Source organism: Sapajus apella, unplaced genomic scaffold (assembly GCF_009761245.1).
Source record: "Sapajus apella isolate SASKATOON/1434 unplaced genomic scaffold, GSC_monkey_1.0 scaffold40, whole genome shotgun sequence".
NCBI classification, from domain to species: Eukaryota; Metazoa; Chordata; class Mammalia; order Primates; family Cebidae; genus Sapajus; species Sapajus apella.
Genome location: NW_022436980.1, coordinates 12989191 through 13008763, shown reverse-complemented (window position 1 = coordinate 13008763; position 19573 = coordinate 12989191). Strand labels below are relative to the sequence as shown.

Sequence of the window (19573 nt, the reverse complement as noted above, 5' to 3'; positions counted from 1 at the left end):
CGGCCAACTCTGACAGTCTGATTGGGTTTTTTTGTTAATCAGTAGATTTGCGATTTGTAGTTTTAATTCAGTTATTTGATTCACACTTATAATTTCACTTCCAGCAATATAATTGTTTTTTCTATAATTTAGGATTAGCATACTCTGTGAAAAAAATTTTAAGAGCCTGAAATGAGGAAGTAAAGCATGACTAGTGTTTGGTGTAATTACCTACACAAGAAATATTGTGCTATTTTCCAGAATATGTCCCCAGAGTGAATGTATGCATTTGTTCCATTTCATTCCTAGCTGTAGAATCCTATCAGGGGTGATGAGAGAATCATTTTGAAATATATTGAACCAGAGAATAGAGTCTGCAAAATATTATTAAGTCTGCTAAGGTGAACCTGTGCAAATGCAAACTGTCAGCATACCACAAAAAACTAGTGCCTATATGGTAAAGTTTCCTGAAGTGACCTATTAAAAGCCACCAGAGTGACAGTGGCTGAAAAAACATAAAATCTACTTTGAGAATGCCTTTCTAGCCTTCTTTCCAGAGCTAATAGAATTTCTCTCCCCACATGGGATAGTTATTCATTAGGGGCTATAATAGTTGAGAAAGGAAAATAAAAATTATTTCAAAATTGATTAAAACAAAAAAAAAAAAACAGTACATTCTTCCAGAAGAGTAAAACATGCAGCAAATATTAAAGAGTTCAATGATTCAGAATTAACATTTTTCTTTGAGCTTATTTCTGGTTATGTTTAATAAAGAGAAGTTCATCGTCTTCCTAGCCACTTGCTGAGGTCTAAAGGTTAGCTTACCTGAGTTCTTGAAAAAGACAGCTCTATTGTGAATCCTTAATATTTCGTGTCTTCCCTGTGAATGATCCGAAGGGCTGTGTGCTCTTGTCATGTTCACTTTTTTTAATTGCAGTGTCTGCCTCTCCCCACCCTTCCTTTAATTTCTTCCCAGACTTAACTAATCATAACATAATTCTCACAGGAAGATTGGTGATGCATTGAAAATACTAAGAGAAAAATTAGGCAAAAGAGCATCTGGTATTTAATTCAATGTATTTTCCATCTAAAAAATGAATTTTACAGATGGTAATGATCTCTGACAGCTTACTGCCATTTAATAAAATGATGATTTTTAAAAACAGATGAGTTTCCTACTTATGTGCTTGATTTTGCATTGACTCAGCAACCCCCAATACTCTTTCCCTTGTCAGTTGCCAATACAAAGTAGATAAGTTACGACCAAGACTTCCTTGCTGCCCTTGACCAAATCAGCATCATCAACGTCTTGATAAGTTCCTCAAAGGCAGACAGACCTGATCTTATTTATTTATTTATTTTTTGAGGCGGAGTTTCCCTCTTGTTACCCAGACTGGAGTGCAATGGTGCGATCTTGGCTCACCGCAACCTCTGCCTCCTGGGTTCAAGCAATTCTCCTGCCTCAGCCTCCTGAGTAGCTAGGACTACAGGCATGTGCTGCCATGCCCAGCTAATTTTTGTATTTTTAGTAGAGATGGGGTTTCACCATGTTGGCCAGGATGGTCTCGATCTCTTGACCTCATGAGCCACCTGCCTTGGCCTCCCAAAGTGCTGGGATTATAGGCATGAGCCACCGCGCCTGGCCCCAACCTTATTGATTTTTGTATCGTTAGTGTCCTCCGTGGGAGCTGGCATTTTGGGAGCCTTGCAGTTAAGTGTGTATCAATGAAAACCCAGGCATTGAAAACAAGTTTTACAATAAGCTTAAATTTTCCCTTCTAAAAAACTGCTCTGTATTAAAGTTTCAAGGTATCTGGGAGCCAGAGAGGAAGATGACAACTTTCCCCTTGAATGTTCTATACATGAAATTTGGGGAGTTTTGATGAAGATTATAAAAATTTAACCAAATTGGGGCCCAATGTGTTTTGGTATTCAGAATCTTTCAGATTTCAGAAAAATGATACAATAGATACATATTACACCAAGTTCCGCAGTGTGTATTCATATGCATCACGATTCCAGTGATAAAAATGTATAAATAGTCACAGCAAGTGAAATAAACTGCTTAAGACTGTAAACAATTACAGGTTGGTTCAGGTTAGAATTTTCAGCCAATTGAGTTCACATCAGATCAGATTTGCCACCAAATGAATTAAGGAAACAAAAACAAAAGTTTGTTCCCAGAGCTTTTGTGACTTCAGAGTTGTCTGTCAGCGTTTGTGGACCTACAATGCTTTGTTCATTAATCAAAACCTTCTGTAATTGTTTAGTGAATCATCATATTAAGTGGACAGGGAGAAATTACTTGTTTTCCTCATTTCCCTTGGGGAAAAAATAAAAAGCAAACATCTGAAGAGAGCTTTTGGATGATTAAAACAGACTGAGCATTCCTAATCTGAAAATCCAAACTCCAAAATGCTGCCAAATCTAAAACTTTTTGTGTACTGACAGGACACTCAAAGAAAATGCTCATTGGAGCATTTCAGATTTCTGATTTTCAGTTTCAGAATTCTCAATCAGTAAGTATATAATGCAAACACTCCAAAATTTAAAAAAAAAATCCAAATTTGAAACACTTTGGTTTTCAAGCATTTCGAATAAGGGATATTCAACCTGTGTACTACAGTTAAGTACCTCATCTCACTTATACCACACAGAATCCTCTGAGATAGAATCTAGGATTATTTTCCTTTTACAGAAGCCACAGAGGAGTGAGGGGATAAGTGATTCACTCTGGGTCGCAAAGTTAATAGTAGCAAAAGTAAGAATCAAACTTGGGTCTCTCAACTCTGAATCCCCTCCTCCTTCTACCAGGTCTTGTTTTCATAGGAAATGCTTCTTTTGAAACTGGGAAATGACAATTCAGAGATATTTTGACGAGAGTTGAATGATTGTATGCCAGTGCCCACAGCCTTCTGTTAATTTGGTTCATTTCAGTTAGTTTGGCAGAAGTAGGCTGATTGTTGTAAAGTTTAAAGTGTGTTTTGATTATTTTTAAAACGGATATAATTGAAAACTTTAATTTTGAAGGTGGAATAATAAGGATTTTTTGGGTGCTCTCCCATTTTGTTTTAATTGTTTAGATGTGCCTGGCATCAGAGGGGGTGAAAATGGAAGAATCAAAGCTAACGAAAGGAAAAGAATTTGATAGTGGAAGAATTAAAGAATTAGAGAAGGGAAAGGAAGAAAGAGAAATTAAAATGGAGAAAACAGATGAAACCAGATTACAGAAGGAAGCAGAATTTGAAAAATCGGCTAAGGAAAATGTAAGAGATTCTAAGGAATTGAGAAATTTTGAAGCATTGCAAATAGATGACATAATGGCTATAAAGATGGAAGATCCCAAAGAAATTAGAAAGGAAGAGTTAGAAGAAGATCAAAAATGTAGTCATTTCCCTGATTTTTCTTATTCTGCCAGTAGCAAGATAATAATAAGTGATGTTCCCAGTAGAAAGGATCACATGTGCCATCCTCATGGAATTATGATTATTGAGGATCCCACAGCATTAAACAAGCCAGAAAAGCTAAAAAAGAAAAAGAAAAAAAGCAAAATGGATCGACATGGAAATGATAAATCCACACCCAAGAAAGCTTGCAAAAAGAGGCAGTCTTCAGAGTCTGACATTGAGAGCGTCATATACACCATTGAAGCTGTCGCAAAAGGAGACTGGGGCATAGAGAAGCTTGGAGATACCCCTCGCAAGAAGGTCCGCACATCCTCAAGTGGCAAGGGAAGCATTTTGGATGCGAAGCCACCAAAGAAAAAAGTGAAATCAAGAGAGAAGAAAATGTCAAAGGAGAAATCCTCAGATACCACCAAAGAGTCAAGACCTTCAGATTTCATTTGTATTTCTGCCAGCAAGAACATTTCTGGTGAGGCGCCAGAGGGTATAAAGGCAGAACCATTGACCGCCATGGAAGATGCACTACCACCCAGCCTATCAGGACAGGCCAAACCCGAGGACAGTGACTGTCACAGAAAAATAGAAACTTGTGGTTCCAGGAAATCCGAGAGGTCTTGCAAAGGTGCTCTTTATAAAACCCTGGTGTCTGAGGGCATGCTCACCTCTCTGCGAGCTAATGTTGACAGAGGTAAGTAGCTTCTACAAACCTGAAAAGAATACAAAAACCAACTAGAATTTCACCTTTTAGGCCTATTGAAAAGAACTGCCATAAAGAACAATGTGGTATCAAAATAACATATTTGTATATTTCTTTATGGTTTATAGATCATAATTGTTTTTTTACCTACATGTTTTCTAGCACCATCAAGGAAAGTCTGTATTCGTTTTGTAGGTAGTTCTCGGGATGTATTTAAAGTAATTTTAATGTCTTTTTCCCCCCACTGTTATGAGCTGACTTTTTGTTTTGAAAGATTATTATTAAATATTTGGAGCTTTTGGTTTGGTTTCTAAAACTGGTGGAATTTCCTGCATCAAGCAGATATGTTTGTCAAAATCTTGACCTGTTGGCTCCAGAAGCAAATGCCTTATGTAGCTCTGTTCATTAGGTAATCAAAGGTATAACTGAAGTGGGCCAGGCCTGGTGGCTTACAGCTGTAGTCCCAGCACTTTGGGAAGCCAAAGCAGATGGATCACTTGAAGCAAAGAGCTCTTTAAAACATTATAATATCTAGAAAACAGTTAATATGTATACCTTTATTCCATTGAGTGTTTCATATAAATTCATCTATTTTAAAATATAGCATCTGGCTGGAGGACTACCTTTTGCCAAGCTGTATTCCAACCAGACACGTGTGAGTCTTAGGTCTAACAAGGCCCAAATGAAGTTATGAGGGTCTATTTCATCTCCAGGGATGTCAGTTCAGTGAGTTTTAGGGAAATTAGAATGAATAGTGCCCACCAGCAAAAGACTCCCATACATACCTTGGCTGGTTCTCAAATGGAAAAGCTAGTTACAGTTAGTCTGTCCCTTTGAGTCATGTGATACGTGTTGAATTACATGGCAATTAATCCCAGAAGCTCTAAGTTACTTTTCTGCATGTTCCATTATTAAAGGCGGTCCAGCATGAATCACTCTGAGAACTCTGAAACAGTTACAAATAGTGTCATGCAAATGATATGTGAGCAGTCAAGAGGTTGCTCCTGAAGCTACTAAGGTGATCTCCCCTTGCCCACCCATATGCCAAGCATATCCTTTCTCTTGAATTTTCTTAGGGAAACGAAGCTCAGGAAAAGGAAACTCTTCTGATCATGAAGGGTGTTGGAATGAAGAAAGCTGGACATTTAATCAGAGTGGGACCAGTGGGAGCAAGAAGTTCAAGAAGACAAAGCCAAAGGAAGACTGTCTCCTTGGGTAAGTGCCTGTGAGCCCAGTCACCTGTACTACACAGGCCTTAAGTGTGGGTGGGATTTTCAAGGTAAATATGAATCACCAACTAAGCATGCTTGTTCTTTCACTACTCACTCAGCACTGCCTACAATCTTAGTAGGCACCCTACTGAACACAAATCAACTGCATCACATTATATCTGCTGTTAACATCGTCATGTGAATGACAATATCATTCGCATTTTGGGAATGGTGAAAATATGTAGATTTTAGACCTGGGCCTGAGTTTTGAATCAACATCTACCATATAATAGCACTGTGACAATGTAAATCCTTTAATATCGCCAGGATGTGTTTTTCCATCTGAAGCTTAGAATGGATACTGTTAAGCATGTTTACATTTTGCCCATTTTACATACTATATGCATTTATTGTTTATAAAATATGACAGCTGAAAAATGTAAGGTAAATGAAATTATGCTTCTATCTCTGACCTTATTTTGTTCAAACTGTCTTCTTTTGCTCTAATATAAAAACATTAGGTCAAATATTCTGTTGTAGAGAATATTCAATATATTAATTATGTATTGAAATGCAGTATTAAGCAATGGCAGGCATCAAGATAAAAACACTAAGAATTATATTTAATGTTTTGCCAAAGACTCTTAATAACCATCTTAATATAAAGCATTTTGCTAGTTATGAGATCCAATATTTATATTGGTGAGGAAAGTATCTGCATATTCAGTTAGACTGTTTTGAAAATTCTTGAGATTTCTTGCTGGCTCAATTGGAAAAGAATACTTTGAATAGAAATAAGTACATTGTTATATTCACCGTATTTTTTTCTTAAGTGTGTTTAAAGCTATGCAAATTGTATGCATTGGGTGTATTGCATTTGGTTTATTCATAATATTTGCTTGTCTGTTTGTGGAATGATATATTTTTCCTTAGATGTTGCAGTGCTTTAAGTCTGGCTAATTCTAAGACTCTAGGTCATCACAAAGTAGCAAGGTAGAAATTACTTCCCAGAGTGCTGGCTCTTTAAGATTATTCATATTGAAATGATATATTTATAATTTTATACATTTCATTTCTAAAATTTTTTAAAATCCAAAGTACTTCAAATTAGTTTTGCTTACATTTTGCTTAAATAATGACATGAAAATGCTCACATTTCAATGTCAAATTATAGTTTAAATGCAGAATATCTTTTTTAAATGACCTGCAAGCATCTAGACCAGTGCTCTTATGCATTCTAGAAGAACTGTCACTGCCTTGTGGGTCTGCACACCGAGAGAGCAGCAGGCGTTATGTAGGCAATGTGAGGTCCTAGGGGAATAAAGCAAGCGTTGAGGCTCCCCAGCAGAAGCATTTCTCTGATGCTTCTATTAGAAACTGCTGAAGCTGTAAGAGAGATTTTCATCAATTTTCTTTGAGGAACAAGATAAGTGAAACAATCTTGAAAATCTGTTCCTGAAAAGAGATTGGTATGTGGATTGTATGTGTTTGTTTTTTAATCATTTCTGAGGAAGGCACATGTGTATATCTGGGAGATGGTTTTTTACAGCTTTAAATTAACAGTAAACTTCAGTGCCGTTTCCTCCTTTCCCCCTTTAAATATTGGCCGTCCAGGATTTGAGTATTTGGGTTTGCCTTGTTTAGAACACGCCAGTATAATACTTAAGCAGGGAGAAATGGCATTTCCTGTCAGTCTGTTCTGAGATTTGTAGAGCATTTTAAACCTTTTTTATCTCAGAAAATGTGCTACCTGTTAACTGTAGCCAAGAAACATTCGCTCAGTATTGACAGATCTAATTTAATAGACTTCTCTAAGAAAAACATAAATGATTATTATTGTTTTCTTATTGAGAAAAGTCTTAAGAGACCTAATGAGTTACATCTCACATTTTTAGTTCTCTTTTGGGTATTTAGAGTATCTGAAAAATTCGCAACTTACAGCTTTCTGATAGTATTTGATTAGTATCAAATTGTATCTGATTTTCCATCAGAATAAACATTTTTTAACTGAATGAGAAAAGGTGATGTTATAAAGGGAAAATCATCACCTCCACCCATTATGCTTCATTGCTTTGATAGAACTTAGTACAGCAGTTCTACCTTAGCCATATTTTTGCTTTCTGTGGTTTTGGGTCTGAAAATACTAAATGGAAAATTCCAGAAATAAACAATTCATAAGTTTTAAATTATGCTCCGCAATGAGTACCATGATGAAATCTCATGCCATCCCACTTCATTCCACCCGGTACGTAAATCATACCCTTGTCTTATCATATCCCACTGTACAATATGCATGTATAGGAAAAAATGTAGCATATGTAAGGCTTATTACTGTCGGTGGTTTCAGGAATCTACTGTGGGTCTTGGAGCATATCCCGCCTCGTAAGGGGGCGCTTCCGTAATTGCCGTTTCCTGGTGACCATTCAATTAGTCATCTGACCCTCTTCTCTCTGCTTCTCAACTCTTGTATATTCCTCCAAAACGGTTTTAGTTAAGAACATTTCTAGTACATCCCTTAGCTAGCAGCCTAACACATTTGCTTCTTATAACTTGGTACTAAAATTGCTCTCCTTTTCCCAATACATCTTCCATTTTCTATCTACCAAGCGTAGCAGTTCTCCTACAGCCTCTTCCATCTGGCTAGGTTGCACGTTAGTTAATAAGTCTCACTAAATGAAAGCCAGAAGCCAGCCTAGGATCCAGCAGGCATGTTGCTATTGCTGTGGGGCCTTAGAGACAGTCAGCACCAGCCCAGAGATGCCCAACTTTGCTGGTGGCATTTCTGAAGTCATTGGTGATTTAGGTTAAATCATGTTGCCTCTGTGCCAGGGCATTCATTGAAACTGGCTTTACTTCGCTCATTGAATATTTTGTCTTTATTCTACTCAACTCTCCAGAATGTTTTCCTAATATCAATGCTTTTTGTTTATGTTTTAATCAAACAGTAGTCAGTAAGTTTTTTTAAAGTAACTAACCTTACAAAACTACCAATATATCATATTACCAATAAGCTTGCCCTATATACATGTATATGAGTCTATAAAATGAGAAACTATATGACTAAAGTATGCTTTGTACTGAACTTTATTAAAAGCTCATATGTCAGTGGAGAGAATGCCAAATTCCCCACTTCTAAAACATTCTCATACTATAAATGATGTTTCTACTTTTCTAAGGTAATAACCTGTCACACGAGTTTACTAAGAAAACTGTGTTGCTAAATCTCAAGCATTTCAGAAAAGATGTTTTTTTCCTTGAACCGAATTTTCTTACATACCCTAATACCCAGAGACCCTGTTTTCAAATGGAATATCTTAAAATATATTTCGCGTCATTTTCTGTCATATTTGGTCAGGTGCTGATTGATTCCCCTCTCCCCTTTTAATAGCTCCGCAAAGCTGGATGAAGAATTTGAAAAAAAATTCAACAGCCTTCCTCAATATAGTCCTGTTACATTTGACCGGAAATGTGTTCCTGTCCCAAGAAAAAAGAAGAAGACTGGAAATGTGTCCTCAGAACCGACTAAAACCAGCAAAGGTTAGATGTGACCTGTACCTTCCTGCTGTGTGGTCAGAATCTCAACTGACCCTTCAGCTACGTTTCTGCAGCTCCCTTTAGACATGTAATTGGATTTGGAATTGAGGCAATAGGGAGTTAGAATCTCAAGTTGCTTTCCAAGGTTATCTTTGTTTCTTGTTTTTTTCCTTATTTTCTGTAGCCCCTTTCCATTGGCATCTCAGTCTGTCTATTTGCCGGTAAAGGTGTAGCAAAGCTTTTGCAAAAATGTTATAGTCTTCAACCTCCTGCTCTCCAGAATTCTAATTTAGGGTGTTAACCTTTTCTTGAACAGAAACTGCTGGTTGAGTCCAGTTCTTCTGTTCCTTGTGTCCTGTCCACAACAGGTTGAACTCTCGGTGTGTAAATCATTCTTTTTACCTGATAAGCAGATGCTAACTCCTCTTTACTGGCATTATAGACCAAAGAAAATAAAACTACCTGAAATCTTCCAGCCACATACATACATACATATATATATATATATATATAATATATATAATCAGTTTTGTTAAATTTTAAAAATGCTTTTCAAGTAATCAGTTTCTCCCCTGCCTATATCAGGGAAGCTTTTTAAAAATTATCAGCATGACTTGGATGGATCACAGCATTCATCAGGGAAAAATCTATAATCCTAAAGGGGGATTGTAAGAGGGTGCGGACATTTTCAGTGGTCTCATCACTTGGGACCACTGTTGACATCTGTGGGACAGGTACTGGAGTACTAAACATCTTGCCCTTCAAGCACAATGAAGGACTGTACTACTCAAAATGGCAATATAGCTTTCATTGCGAAACTTGTCTTCTGATTTTTCTTAAGGTCTAAAGATTGGTAGGGAAAATGTACCTCTGGTTTTCCATACAGATATGAAAGACTTCATTCAGTTGGCTCTCCTATAAGGACATGGAATAGAGAGATGAAGAGCTTGGGTGGCTGGGCTGTAGTTGCTTTCAGGAACAAACTCTAGCAGGATTTGCTGGAAGAATTCTTTTAATTACCCAGCAAAAGTTTCTGCCTATTGCCTGCTTCATCAAATTGGATAATTTAATCAAAACAGATTAATTCCTTTCTTTTGTGGATTTTAATTGATCGATCTGTTGTAAATAATAACAAAGAGATACAATTTCATGAGTTTTAGGGACTGTATATAGACTAGGGAAAATTTAAGGTAGATAGACAAGGGAGAATTATGGTATATTCTCTGATAAAACCCGAACATGTCTCCTTCAACGCCTAAAAACCCTTTGCACACTGGAATTGACACAACCAAACAGGGTCAATTTAAGATCTGTATCGCAAGACAGAACTGAAAGGTTGAAGAAAATTTCCCCTTCGTGATTAAAGCCAGGGAGGTATATAAAAGTCATGTTAGAATTAGCTCAGTTTTCCTCTGTGGTCAATAAAAACAAGTCTAGTGAATAAAGAACTAAAAATGAAATGTTGTTGCATCGCCAAGTTTGCTCATCAGGGTTGTATCAAGATTTTCCAAGACAGAAATAAAGTAGACTCGTTGACAGGTAGGTAGCTGAGCACCATAATGGATTGCCAAGTGAAGTGACAGTCCCTGTGCCCTGGAGATATTTAGGAATAGGAAAAGTCGTCCATGAGCCCAAAGATGCCAGGAGTCTTGAGCTCCCATAATTCTTGGATTTAAAGTTGCTGATAAATACCTGACAAGCCAATAAAATGGAACTTAATTGATAGATGTGCAGGACGTTATTCCTTCTTCTACTTCTTGCAGCTCAAAACATTCACGTTAGAGCTCTGAAGTTGGCTGAATTATCTCTTAGGGAATGTAACAATAGATTTATTTTTGTAAAGCTATAAAACCCTGAAGTTAGGATCTATTTTCATGAGACCTTCTCTTGGGTCTTAGTTGTCTGTTAGACGATTTTTCTCTCCCAGCTGAGATTAACAGTATTTCTTTTGATGTGAAATAGCTTTTTGGAGCTTTGGATTATACTTCATACAATATCATTTTAACTCTTACATTATATCTCTCAAGCCACAAAGTCACTGGTTCTTATACAGTATATCAGTAATTACATATGTGGGAAGTCTTCCAAGATCAGATTTTGTTCTGCCTTCTGATTTATAGAGCAAAATGCAATTAAAATAAAGCAGGAATCAATGTATTATCTGTTCAGTAAACTAAAGAAATAGTATTTGTGACTGATTGTAATTTGGCATTAGCAGCACCAATATACTAGACTTCAAGTTATTATTAATGAAATTATTATGCCAGCTATGCTGTAATTGCCTGATCTTTAGGGGATAGAAGAGATTGTTTTCTTAGACTCTAGACCCTTTCCACCTTTGCATAATGAATCATTCAGAGCAAACATTGTGTATGAGGTCATTAGTTCATCAGTAAAGGGTATATGTCCATCAGAAACCTAATTTTTCCTCTAATAATTTGCCACTTGTCCGTATTTTGTTTTTTCCTTTATTTGTCATTCAATATTCATTATATTTTTCTTCAGGACTTACACTAGGTACCTTTTTAGGTACTTCGGCTTACATAAAATGTATTGAATCTTTCTAAAATGTAATTTCTAGAAGAAATTTTTACATATGCATTTATGTAGTTGTATAGCTCAAAGTCATAATACTTGCTTGGGCTTATTCCTCTGTTTTCTCAGTAGTCTCCATATTCCTGTCTGTATTTCCAAGTAGTCTCTTCCTGTCTTTCCCATGGTCATCCTACTGTCTCTGCCCTGCCTCTTATGTTTATGTCATGAGTCTTATTAAAAACTTTACAATGAAAAGGGGCAAAAATAACTTTAAAGGCCACTTTCCTCCAACTTGGGCTGTGTTATATTAAAACAGAGCATGACGACAGGAATAGAATTTCCCTTTCCTTCTAAAAATGAATTGTCTAGCAAATTCTAATCTAACTCACAATGCAATTCAGCTGAATCAACCCAAACTTAGTGTTTTCTGAGTTATCTCAATGTTATTTTAAAATATTTTTAAATGAAATCATTAAATTGTGTCAAATTTAATTGTAACTCCCTAAGGGATTTATTTTACACATGTTTTTACATGTACTGCTAATGTATGAAGCATTATTTACAAAAGTATCAGAAGTCAGAGTTTTCTAGAATAGTAATTTTTCAATGGAAGTAGGATCATGGAGAAAAAGAACTGTGTTGAAATTATGCCAACTGGACTCACTTCTCCACCTTATTCTTTCTATCCTTACATAGCTCCTTGGCCCATTATCAAACATACTGTTAATCCTTCTTATGTTTTTTTCAATACACACTTACATTTTAAGACTAAAATTAAAAATGGTTAAGGCATTGAATATTTTTAAAAATTGCAGTGGGGAATAAAAGAAGCAGGTTTACAAGATTGAAGATTGAAGACAGAATCCACTGTTTGGGTTGGAGCCAGCCCAACAGTACTTTCAGTCTTAGAGAACTGAGATGTGACAATAGATTTCCTAGTAGGAAATTTTAGCTTCCAGGTTGGGCAGAGTTCTCTATCTTTCCCCATAACTGAGAGTCTGCACGGCCACCACATTTCTTCAGGAATATGGTGGCAGCACCTTTGCAGGTATAAAAGTTATACCTAATATAATTTTGAGTTTCTTAATGCATGCATGTCTAACTCAGTGAAATTAGTCTTAACCTGATTGTGGCTGACTGACTCAGAGAACGTATTCAAGTCAGTAAATGCACATGCCCTGCAGGTGGGAGCACATTGCTATAAATATCACATAGAAATTTATTTTTTCATTGGTTGCTCATTACTTACATGTCCAATACAGAAATGGCAGCCTAGTCTTAGAACAAAACCCTTGCTCTTTATATGTATACATATATATAACTTAAAAACATGAAACTGTAGAACCTGGGCAAAAGCCACCGCCACCAGAGTTATGCCTGACATTTGTTTCTGACAACAGATCTAAAGAACAGGTTCACCTTACTCACTGACCTTGAAACAGTATCATGCTAGGCTGATGCTGAAGTGTCTCCTGTGTCGCTGCAGCTTCTCACCCCCAAAACTTTCATTTTTCAGCAAGCCTTGAACAGTAATGTTTTGGAAAGGTTATTGTCAGTGTCCTTCTGGCACCCCTCCTAATCTCTCAGCTTGTGGTTTGGCCCTGTTGTTTTCTGCCCAGCTGTGAAGTTGAGGTGCAAAAGAGATTGATACCTTCAGAATACAGGCCATCTGCCCAAAAACTTAAGTAAAACTTAACTTAAACCTAAGCCAGTTTGCGTACCAGCAATTAGGGATTTTTTTTTTTTTTACAAGGAAGCTGAAGCGGATGCAGCTAATGCCCTTCAGAAATTTGGTAGGATGGAAGCTTGAGATATCGTAGTAGAGTGAAGAACAGTTGTGAATATTTGTTTTCTGAGTGATTCCTTCTAAAATCCTTCCACTGCATTTCAGCTTTCTACCATTTTTCCTCCTCCATGGACACTTCTGCATTAATGCAATAATTAACTAAGGAAAAAATATAATAGTAAATTTCCTTATATTTCTATTTATTACAAATTTTGACTTTATTTCCTTTAGACAAAATACCCAACATATATGCCACACTGATTAGCAGAAATCAAAAAACTTCTTGACTCTAAAATTCCTCCTTTTCAGTGACTACAGTTAGATCTTATCTATTTCTTTTCAAGTTTGTCACTTTCTTTTTTTTATCTGAAGTTGTCATTTACTTAGAGTAGTTTTATATCTATGATTTGGGGGGTGGCCAGGAGAAAGGAATTTTAAAAATTTAAGTTTACAGAAACTCTTCTGTGTACAAAACTACTATGATTGTTCTTGTTTCATGTTAAAATTGACAAGCTCTATCTTTAGCTTAGTCTTTAAATTACTTTTTAGGTTTCTCTGAGTATGATTGGGTCCAAAAATATATATTTCTTTTCTTCTTTTCTGACACACTGTATACATTGAATCAGTTTGCTTCTGTGAACTACTATTTCATATCATTCTTCCTATGAGCCAATACCCTATTATTAAGTTATTTTCCTACAGGTAAATCACTACGATCTTTATGATCCTGAGTAGTAGAGTTATTTTTCTCCTTTCCCCTACTTGTGTTTTCCATGACTGTCTATGTATCATTCGGGTCCACTAGCCTACAGTTTCTTGGGTTGTATAAAATACATGAGGCAGTGATTGCAAATAGATTTTAGAGGCACCTGTAGTAGTATAATATGTACATGTGATATATTTTCTTTATACTTGTTAAATTTATCTTCTTTTCTCTTACTCACTTTTTCCCAAAGAAGTGAACAAGGAGGCATTTCTAGTTTCATTTAAACCACCACTAGCCAATTTAGAGGCATTTGTTACTGGTTATTTAGAAGGATTGTTTAGTGTGGTCACCAGAAAACACTTGCACAGATTTATGATCTCAGTAATAACAGCAACAGCTATAATTTCTTGAGCTCTTACTTTGTGATAACGAGTGAGTGCATTAAGAACTCTATTTATTCATGGAATAAATATTTATTGAGTACCTGTCATATGCTAAGCACCATTATAGGCATTTAGATTACATCTGTGAATGAAAACAACTCTAATGTCACGAAGATATATTATATAATAGGAGAACCAGACAATAAATCTAAATAATAAGCAAAATATGTAATCTGTTTGAAGGTGAGATGTAGAAAAAAGAATTGCTTGGTAGAGCAACTAGGCAAAAGGTCAACAAGAAAAGACTTGAACCAACAATACAAACCAACTGGAACTAACAAACATATAGAACTCTCTACTCAGTAATGGCAGAATATATATTCTGCCCAACTATACATGGAACAATCTCCACAATAGACCATATGCTAAGCCATAAAACAAACCAATAAACATAAAAGGACTGAAATAATACAGAGTATGTTCTCTGACCATAGTACAATGAAATTTAAAAATCACTAGTAGAAAAAAACTTGGAGAAACTCACAAATATGTAGATGTTAAATATGCTCCTACATAACCATTACGTCAAAAAAGAAATCAAAGAGAAATCAGAAAGTACTTTGAAATGAATAAAAATAAAGACACAGTAGAAGAGAATTTAAGAGATGCAGCTAAAGCAAAGATTGGAGGGAAAATTATAGCTCTAAATACCTATATTAAGAAATAATAAGGATCTCAAATAAGTAACCTAGCCTTCTACTGTAAGACACTCAAAAAAAGAAGAGGAAAACAAACTCAAAGGAAGTAGAAGGAAAAAAATAATAAACATTAGAGAAGAAGTTGATGAAATGAAATTATATTAAAACAATAGAGAAAAATCAATGAAACCAAAAAATAGCCTTTTGAAAATAACAAAATTGAGAAATTTTAGCTAAATTGACCAAGAAAAAAAGAGAAGACTCAAATTACTAGAATCAGAGATGAAATAAAAGACATTACTACTGACTATAAAATGAAAAGAATTGTAAACAATACTATGAACAACTAAAGCCAATACATTGGATAGCATGTATGAAATAATTCTTGGAAAGACACAAACTACTGAAACTGGCTTAAGAAATAGATAATCTGTATAGATGTATAACCAATAAAGACATTGAACTAGTAATTTTTAAAGTACCTGGAAAAAAAAAATAAAGCCCAGGCCCAGGTGGCATCACCACTGTATTCTACCAAACATTTGAGGAGGAATTGATACCAATTTTCCACAAGTAAATCCAGAAAGTACAAGAAAAGTAAACACTTCCCAGTTCCTTCTGTGAGGGCTGCATTACTTTAATGTCAAAGACATTCAAGACATTCACAAGACAAAGACATCACAAGAAATGAAAACTGCAGACCAATATCTCTTACCAATATGAACACAGAAATCCTCTGCAAAACACTAGCAAACCAAATTCAGCAACATATAAGAATTATACTTCATGACTAAGTGGGATTTTACCCCAGGACTGCAAGTTTGCTTTAATATCCAAAAACCAATTAGTGTAACATACCCTACTAATAGAATACAAAACAAAAAAAAACATTTGATTATCTCAATAGCTTTAGGAAAAGCATTTGATAAAAGTCAATGCCTTTTTATGTTTTAAAAAAAAATTCAACAAACTAGGATTAAAAGGGAACTTCCTCAACCTGATAAAAAGCATCTACAAAAATACACAGCTAACATGAAACTTAATGATAAAAGTATTGGATACTTTCCCCCTAGGAAAAGGGACAGTACAGAATGTCCACTCTCACTACTTCATAGTTCAACATTGTAGTGGAGGTTCCAGCCAGGGCACTTAGGTAGAAATGGAAATAAAAGGTATCTAGGTGAGAAAGGAAGAAGTAAAATTATCTTTATTCTCAGATAACATGACCTCGTATATAGAAAATCCTAAGGAATCCACCAAAAAACTATTATAAATGAGTTCAGTACAGCTGCAGGTTATAAGATCATTAGATAAAACTTAGTTCTGTCTTGATACACTTGAACAATCGAATTGAACAATCTAAAAATGAGATTAGGAATATAATTCCATTTACAATAGCATCAAAAATAATAAAGTACTTAGACATAAATTTAACCAACAAAAGAAGTACAATATAATGAAAACTGCAAAACATTGTTGAAACAAAGATAGAAATTAATGGAAAAACATCCCATGTTCATGGATTGGAGGACTTGTTAAGATGGAACCACTCCCCCAAACTGATCTACAGATTCAACCCAACCCCTCTTAGAATTCCAGCTGACTTCGTTGTAGAAATTGACAAACAAGCCTAAAATTAATGTGGAATTTCAAGAAACTCAGAAAAGCCAAAACAATCTTAAAATATAAAAAATTAGCAGTTGATTTCAAAACTAATTACAAAACAACTGTAATCAAGGGAGTATTGTACTAGAATAAAAATAGACATATAGGTCAGTGGAATAGAATTGCTAGTCCAGGAATAAACCTGCACATTTTTGGTAAACTAATTTTCAACAACAGTGCCAAGAATATCCAATGAGAACAGTATAGTCTTTCCAGAAAATGAGGCTGGATCAACTAGGTATCTGCATACAAATAAAGTTATATACTTACTCATATAATATACAAAATTTAACATAAAATAGATCAAAGGCTTAAATGTGAAAGCTAAAACAACAAAACTTTCCAAGAAAATGGGCAAATCTTTATAACCTCAGATTTGGCAGTGAATCCTTAAATATAATACCAAAGCCCAAGCAACAAAAGACGAAATAGATACTTTGGACTGTATGAAAATTTAAATATTCTGTGCTTCAACGAACACTGCCAAGAAAGTGAAAAGACATCCCACAGAATGGGAGAAAATATTTGCAAATCACATATCTGATAAGAAACTTTTATCTAGACTGTATAAGGAACATTTACAACTCGGCAGTAAAAAAGACAGCTCATAAAAATGGGCAAGTGATCTGAATAGATACTCCTCCAAAGAAGGTAACAAGTACATGGTCGATAAGTATGTGAAAATACAATTGACATCATCAGTCATCAGGGAAATGCATATCAAAACCACAGTGGGAAAGATACCATTTCACATCCTTAGGATGGCCATAATAAAAAAAAGACAGATAACAACAAATGTTGACAAAGATGTGGAGAAATTGAAACCCTTATACACTGCCAGTGGGAATGCAAAATTGTGCAGCTGCTTTCTTCGGTAGCCTAGTAGGTCCTCAAAAAGCTAAACGTAGAGTTACCACATGACCCAACAAGTCCATTTCTAGGGTATATGCCCTGTAGAAATGAACGCCTATGTCCACACAGAAGCTTCTACTTGAATATTTATAACTGTTATTCATAATAGTCAAAAGGTGGAAATAATCCAGGTATCCACCAACTGTTGAATGAATAAACAAAATGTGTTAAACCCATTAAATGGAATATTCAGCCCTGATACCTGCTATAGCGTGGAGGAGCCTTGAAAACATTATGCGAAGTCAAAAATGACGTCGTAATAGGATTCTATTTATATGAAATTTCCAGAATAGGCAAATCTATAGAGACAGGAGATTTGAGGCTGCTTAGAGAGAGGGAGAATACAGCTATAGGAGGGGTAATACTAAAAGGGTTTGGAATTTTTTTTTTGAGGTGATGAAATGTTCAAAAATTGGTGGCAGTTAGAAATATCTGAATATAACCACAAGTTGTATACTATAAATGGGTGAATTGTGTGGAATGTTAATTATATTTCAACAAAGCTGTTTTTAAAAATCAGTTAAAAGAATAGGTTTGTGAGGGAAAGGGAGATCAAGTGATGGGCATGGGGTTGACTTGCTTTTTTATACAGAGTGGTCTGAAGATAGTTAAGCAAAGCCTTGAAGGAGGTCAGGAAGTTAGCCATGCGGACATCATGGGGAAGAACATTTTCTAGGCAGGGTAATGGCTGGTTCAGAGGCCCTCAAGTCAGGAACACTGCAACTACATGTGCAGGGGACTGCCAGGAGGCCCATGCAGCTAGAGAGACTTGAAGGAGAGGAGGAGCAGCAGGATATGAGATTATGGAGATAACGGAGCTCTGGATCTCTTAAGTCCTTGTGAGATAGTATAAGATTGCTGGCTTTTCATATACACACAATAGAAGAGGTCTGGCTGGGGTGATGCATTTTTGAGTCTTCAACCTATAGCTGGTATTTACTTTATTCATTTAGTTTTATTTTATTGTAAAGCCCTGAGACTAGAGGTAAATACCATATGAGTGAGAATAGAGAAGAGGATAAGGACCAAGCCCAGAGCTTTCCAAAATTAAGAAGTCAGGGAAAAGAGTAAGCAGAGGGAAAGATCAGTGATGGAGAAGAGAAAATAAGAGAAGGTGGTATCCTAGAAGCCCAGTGAAGGAGGCATTCAAGGCAGAGGGTATGGCTGTAGTGGTCAGAAGCTACAGGAACAGCCTGGTGCAATAAGGACCCACAATTGGCCTTCACAGCATGGGGGTACCGGATGACCCCGTGAAGAGCAGTTTTTTATGAGTGGCAGGGCAGAAACCTAGTTGGAATGAGTCTAAGACCGAATGGGGCTGGCACAGTGGCTCGTACCTGTAATCCCAGCACTTTAGGAGGCAGGGTGGGTATATTGCTTGAGCCCAGCCTGGGCAACATGGCAAAACCCCAACTCTACCAAAAAAAAGGACAAAAAATTAGCCAGGCGTGGTAATGCACACCTGTAGTCCTAGTTAGGAGGCTAAGGTGGGAGGATTGCTTGAGCCAAGGAGGTGGAGGTTGCAGTGAGCTGAGATCATGCACGACACTCCAGACTGGGTGACAGAGTGAGACCCTGTCTCAAAAAAAAAAAAAAGAATGGAAGGAGAGAAACTGGGGACAGCACAGGCAACCCTTCTGTGGAGTTTTCTGCCACAGGGAGAATGAAGAACTAAGACAGTAACTGAGGTGAGGAAGGTTTGGTTAGAAGCCACCTTTTTCATTCTTAAGTTAAAAGAAATTATGTTTGTATACTGATGGAATGACCCATTCGAGAGGCAGAAATGATGGTGTTGAGCTGGACAGGGAGGGTGTTGCTATGCCATCGGTGGAGGCGCTGACCAGATGGGAGTGTAAGATGGTCCCTGCAGACAGAAGGCAGAGCATGTAGTTACAGCTGTTGGTAGGTAGAGAGATGCCACAGGGGCTTTGGGGAAGTCAGGGCTATTGTTGGTATTTCTGATTGTTAACTGGAAAAAAAAAATCTCAATTCTGTTTCTTTATCGGAGAAAACTAAGAATCTGAAACATCTCCCACTTCCACCCAGAATAAAGTTTTTTGGCC

General features: G+C 36.3%; 1 protein-coding gene across 16 annotated transcripts in view; it reads left to right on the top strand.

Moving 5' to 3' along the window:
* Positions 1-19573, top strand: part of BBX (BBX high mobility group box domain containing) — a 276803-nt gene that overhangs the window by 235342 nt on the left and 21888 nt on the right. For all 16 annotated transcript variants that reach the window (XM_032299188.1, XM_032299204.1, XM_032299203.1 and 13 more), the window contains 3 exons: positions 3063-4071; positions 5157-5295; positions 8680-8828. In XM_032299188.1, the coding sequence (XP_032155079.1) occupies positions 3063-4071; positions 5157-5295; positions 8680-8828 (1297 nt within the window). The remainder of the gene's footprint in view (positions 1-3062; positions 4072-5156; positions 5296-8679; positions 8829-19573) is intronic.